Source organism: Epinephelus moara, chromosome 14, assembly GCF_006386435.1.
Source record: "Epinephelus moara isolate mb chromosome 14, YSFRI_EMoa_1.0, whole genome shotgun sequence".
NCBI lineage: Eukaryota > Metazoa > Chordata > Actinopteri > Perciformes > Serranidae > Epinephelus > Epinephelus moara.
In genome coordinates this window covers 2,034,401-2,040,400 of record NC_065519.1, presented here as the reverse complement: position 1 = coordinate 2,040,400, position 6,000 = coordinate 2,034,401, and the positions used below count along the sequence as shown (strand labels likewise).

The window sequence follows — 6,000 nt, the reverse complement described above, 5'->3', positions numbered from 1 at the left end:
GCCAAGCCTATGGCATTTCACATTGTATAAATTAGCCTAGCAGCTAGCAGCTCATATTTCAGCCAGGATAAATCACACACAGTGTGTGGAGGCTTTATTGTCTTCACAATTTATTGTTTCTTATCTGTGAAATTAAAGTAAATCAAAGCTTTGTTTCCACTGAGGGAAATGGTTTCAGCTTATAAAAACAGGAGCTCTGCATCACTGTGACTTATCACATTTCTGGGGAGGTGCACGTCAGGTTATGGCTCTAGAAAGTGTTGCTAAAGGGCGGAGCTGTGTGGAGAGAGAGAGGAGAGATAGACACTGGTATGCGATATGTAACGCAACTTGACCCTATATCGATATAAAGAGTGTCTTAATTTATATCTTGCTTGACAATATATCGCTCTATCGTACATAGACGTTATATCGCGCAGCCTCACCTCCCACTGACCCCAGTTGGACTTTCGCTGCCTTAACATTCGTCCTTGTCCTGCAGTGTTTTCCACTGATGTTACTATAACGGCAACCGGCCGTGTATCATGCCGATGTTAAAGGACGCCTTTTTGCTTTGGTTTCTGACGCTGCAAGTCACTGCCCAAGCACTGGATTTTGACGACTGCCGAGTGAGACCAGGCTCATATTTTGTGTTTTGAATATGTAACTTAGTTACATGTAATCTGTTACTCTCCACCCCTGTGCAGAAGGCACACAGTGAATATGGCCCCCACATGTTATATAGGTGATTACGGCCCTGACAGGCAGCCTCAGCTGGCTTCATAGTTTAGAAAGGAGTGTTGTAATAGTTGGTGTTACAGAGGCCTCCATCAGGGAGTGTGCAGCCTTCACACAGACCAGTCTGACACAGTCTCAGAGGACACAGAGGAGTGGAGCTGCCTTGGTTGAAACATCACACCCTACATTCCAGCACAGGCCTGTATTGTTGTCTGTGTGCACGCAGCCATGTGTTGTGTCTGAGCTCCACTTCCTCGTCCTGCAGAAGAAGGAGGATAGAGGCGTGACGTCGCTGCCCGCAGAGAGGCCCGTGCAGCAGCACAGAGAGGCAGGGACACACCGAGCGGGGACGGACGCTGCTGCTGCCGCAGAGCTCAGAGCTGTGAGACACGGGGAGCAGCTTCGGCTCACCAGCACCGGCACCTTCGCAGAGAAGACACGCAGCCATAATGCGGCACCGCCCGCAGACCCCGGAGCTGATGTGACTGTGCACACCCAGAGCAGGGAGGCAGCGGCGGACACCACCACCACCTCTCCCCGGTTGCCTCGTCGCGGCAGGTCGGTCGGTTTGTCTGTCTGTCTGCAGGGGGACATGTCCTCGCTAACCGTGGAGGAGGACCAGAAATGGGTACCGACACACGTCCAGGTGACGGTGCTGAGAGGCAGGGGCTTACGGGGCAAGGGCAAGCACGGCACCAGCGACGTGTACACCATCATCCAGCTGGGGAAGGAGAAATACTCCACCGGTGTGGTGGAGAAGACCACGGAGCCGGAGTGGAGGGAGGAGTGCTCCTTCGAGCTGCAGCCCGGTGTGCTGGAGAACAGCGGGCGGAGCAGCTTCCCGGCCGGGAGCAACGAGCTGGTCCTCATCGTCATGCACCGGGCTCTGATCGGGATGGACGTGTTCCTCGGACAGGCGGTGATCCAGCTGGATAAGATGTTCATCGAGACCAGATGCGTGAAAAACGAGTAAGTTCAGCTGTGTGTACATGCGTGTGTGTGTGTGTGTGTGTGTGTGTGTCAGCATGCAGATGAAGGGGACCTAAAGCTTCATGCATGTGCTCCACCAGCCATGACTCCGATGTCTTATTTCCCATGTTCAGTGAACTCATCAGGGTGTTTGTGCCCTGCTTTTGTCCTGTTTCAGTTCCTACACTTTGTTGTGAGATATAAACACAGCTGTCAGGACTGTGCTGCATCAGGGCCCTGCAGACACACCCTCCCTCCTCCCACAGACACCAAACTAACTCATCTGAACACTGTTCACATCACTGAGGCTGGAGGCTTCCCCCAAAAACCAGACCTTCTAGAAACATCACTCTCACCTCCACATTAGGTGCTGCTTTGTTGTGGGATCTTAAAATGTTGTGTCCCAGTAGCCGAGGCCTGACGTAGAGCAGGGGGGGATTAATGCCTGTCCCAATTCCAGGGATTATCTAACAGATTCATGATCCCACAGCTCCAAGGTATTTTTAGAATAACATGTTGTTTTACTAAAGCTCTCCCATCGGAGTGTGGGATGTAAAGTTTGATGTTGCAGACATTAAACATTTTTAAAGGAAACCTCCATCATCAGATAACTCATGTTTATAATCTATATGTCATTGTGGCGCTCCCACTCTCGTTTAACATTGATGTTATATAGTTCTACATGTGATGTCCTACAATCCCCTAAAGGGACAGTTCACCCTAAAATCAAAAATAAATGTTTTTCCTCTTTCCTGTGGTGCTGTTTATTAGTCTAGATTGTTTTGGTGGGAGTTGCAGATGTCAGCTGTAGAGATGTCTGCCTTCTCTCCAGTTTGATCAAACCAGACGGCAATCAGCTTGTGTCGCTCAAAGTACCAAGATAATACATCCGAAAAACTCAGCAGCAATGTCTCTTTCCAGAAATCATGATCTGGTTACTCAAGATAATCCACAGACCTTGTTGTGAACAGATTCATGTAGGAACTATTTTCTTTCTACTAAACCATACCCACCAATGGTATCAATGTGCAGAAGGAAGAGTGCATCTACTCATGGACGAGAGGCTCGTGCTCATGACAGCGTGAGATGTAAACATTAATGGCGCCCTCCTTGACTGAGCTGTAACGTTAAGGCTCAGACACACCAACTGAGATCAAAGAAGTAGTGGCGACAACGGCTGACTGTTAGATCGCCTTACGTTGTCTGGGTCAAAAATGCTGGTAAGATATGCAAGTAGCTAGTAGATTTACTTCACTCACCAGCCCAAAACACTAGAATGGTAATCTGTTTAGTGGCTGGTAAAATTTTTGAATCGACCAGTCACAGAGGCAGGTGAATAGAAATATTAATTTCAACCCTGGAGCAAAGACTACAGCCAACTAACAGGTACACTCTGCACCTGCGTGATAGGAAATAACCCTCCATAGAAGCAGGTGGCAGTAGTCTGTATTTGTCATTTAAAAAGAGAAACCATAAGACTGACAGGACTGATTTAAGACACTAGTTAGCCAGTTACCACATTAACAACACAACTAGATGCTAGAGAACAATAAGACACACAATGGCTAATCATTTCAGCTGGCTAACAATAATAATCTAGTCTAACATGTTTGTTTCTATCTCGTGCTCTCTTGACTTTAGCTGTTTGTTTACTTTCCTCACTTCTATTTCTTTTCTTGTGTGCTGAACTGAACTGCCAGTCAGGATGATTTCATTTACTGAAGGGTTCCGGTGGGCTCCACCATCTCCAACACCTATTCAACATGCTGAATTCGCCAAAAAAAACCCAGCAAGGGCTGACTACTGCCAACTGTGCGGGACACACTGCAAAATTGGGGTGACAGATGCTTACTAATGGCCGCCCATCGGGTAGGTGTGTCAGGGCCTTCAGATGCACACATCTACCGCTAGCTCACCTAATGCCACTGAGCTGGCTAACTGACAGCTCAGCCAAGAAGGACGCCATTATTGTTTACATCTGACACTGTCATGAGCACGACCCTCTCACTGATGAGGAGATGCACACTTCCTTCTGCGGGTGTAGTTTGGTGGGAAGAAAATAGTTACTACATGAAACTGCTCACAACAAGGTCTGTGGATTATCTCGAGAAAACGGGTCATGATTTCTGGAAAGAGACATTGATGTTGATTTTTTCAGATGTAATTTTTGGCACTTTGAGCACCACAAGCTGAGTGACATCTAGTTCCATTATATTAGAGAGAAGGCTGACATCTCTACGGCCGATACACCGAACACTCTGCAACTCACACCAAAGCAATTCAGACTGATAAACAGCACCACAGATAAGAGCTCCCTTAGATAACTGTTTTTTAAGATCAGTGTGATCAGTCATTTTGGTGGAGTTATGTAGAGGTGAAGGACAGCAGTGTTTAGGTGCATCAATTCTCCTTTAATGTCAGTTATATAGTTCTGTTTGTGATGTCCTACAATGCCCATAATCCCTTTCAACACCTCCCAGAGAACAGGCATGAACTTGTTGCATTTCAGCTGTAGGTTTGATACTGGAGATATGAAAATGAAAAACTCAAACATTTCTCATGACAGCAGTGCATTGTGGTCAACTGATGCTACTGTCAGTGGAGAAATTAAACCTCCTCTATAGCTGATTTCCCCCTGTGTGATTTTAGGTTGGTGCAAAATTTAGAGCACACAAAGAAGTTATGTTATTTTGAGAGACTGACAGCACAGCCTGGTATTTACTGCTGAAGTTTTAGATAGCTGAAACATTTCCTGCCATCAAACCATAATGAGATGTGGTTGCACTGTGTTTACATTCTCCCAGACAGAGCGAAATGACTTTGTTCAACTTGAAAAGGACATTTGGTCTTTTTAAAGGCAAGTTCAGCACAAGTAGCATCATATTTCTGTCAAATCTGACTTAAAAAACTGTGGGTGGAGCGTTGGAGATAAATAAAACCATTGAAGTCAGTACTGTACGAGTCATGTTGAAGAGGTAAATTACACCAGCAATCATCAAATTTGACCTATCAATAAAAAGAGCATCATCAGTAGGTGTATTTGTTCAAGTGCCAGAGTATTTTCTGTCCAGTATTAATCAGAACTGGTACCTGATCCAGGACATCCCCCATCATCCTGACACCCTGCTCACTGAGCACAGATTGAATGTTTGGGCTTGCTGATGAACACAGTCGTTCCTCTGACTCTTTACTTTCTGTGTTGTTTGTGGCTGTTTGATAAGAAGTGACGACCAGCCGACTCGACTGTGATTTCACTCAGACACACCTGTGAATATGAGATGAAAGGGGAACCAGTCTCCTTCTGGTGGAGCTGGTCACTTGAAGGTTAGAGTCGGCCTGTGATGTTGAAGTGTCAGCACTCTGGCGTCGTGGTACATTCACTGTCTCCATGTGGTATTCAGTGAATCTGGGCTGGTCAACACTTCCCACAGTCAACACCGCTCATGTATGTCAGCCCTGAAAATATCTTGGGTTTGACAGAGAATATCGACCAAAACATGAGCCACATTTTAAGAGACAGTGTTGTGTTTTTGCTAACGTGTAAGATTTTAAAAACAAAAGCTCCTGCAGATGCGGTCATTCAATTTGTGAATAAGCTTTGAAACCTGGCTCAAGGAAGATTGTTAAACTGAAATGTCTGTGACTTAAACCATGTCATGTTTTTGAGCTGTAAACAAAAGATTGTGTTGCATATTACATATTGTAAACATTATTCAGATAATCTACTTGAAAGAGTACCAATTTTAGCATTGCTAATAAAAAAAAGGATGAAAATCGATGCAGCAGGACCAGAGATATCATCTTGTTTTGTCCACACATTCTTCCTCTATGTTTAAGTTTGGGGGCTACATAATACGCACAATGCACATTGATAGCTAGCAGTTAGTTCAGAGATGATGGTGAGGCGCAGGCTACACTTATTTTTACAGTCTATGGGGCCACAGAGGTCTCACTTCTTTCTGACCCCACATCTCCACAAGATATTTTTATTATCAGACTTATAGGCCCAATCCCAGTTCCTCCCTCAACCCTACCACTCTGCTCTGAGTGCTGCTGCATACGCTAGGGTGTCCCGTTTCTGTTGTGGGATGGAGGGGTCATGGTCATCCAGCCCTCCAGGTAGCCCTCCAAATGGGGTGGGAGAAGAAAATTCCCAGAATGCTTTGTAAACTGTGGTAGTCTTAACATAAACAAGTAACATGGCTGTGCGGGTAAGAAGTCCATAAATGTAAGTTTAGCTTTGTAAATAATCATGCAAAATGTTAAAATCTGTTGGGATACCTTAGTTTAACATAGACACAAAGGAATTTGTAA

The 6,000-nt window shown here is 45.5% G+C and overlaps 1 protein-coding gene across 2 annotated transcripts in view; it reads left to right on the top strand.

Annotated features, from left to right (window-relative positions):
• The window catches only part of rab11fip5a (RAB11 family interacting protein 5a (class I)), a 123,544-nt gene that overhangs the window by 83,297 nt on the left and 34,247 nt on the right, over positions 1–6,000 (top strand). Inside the window, exon 3 of one of the 2 annotated variants that reach the window (XM_050062094.1) lies at positions 983–1,686. In XM_050062094.1, the coding sequence (XP_049918051.1) occupies positions 1,310–1,686 (377 nt within the window). In that variant the 5' untranslated portion in view covers positions 983–1,309. Of the gene's footprint in view, positions 1–809; positions 1,687–6,000 lie in introns of those variants that run through there. The other variant, XM_050062095.1, reaches the window with a different exon arrangement.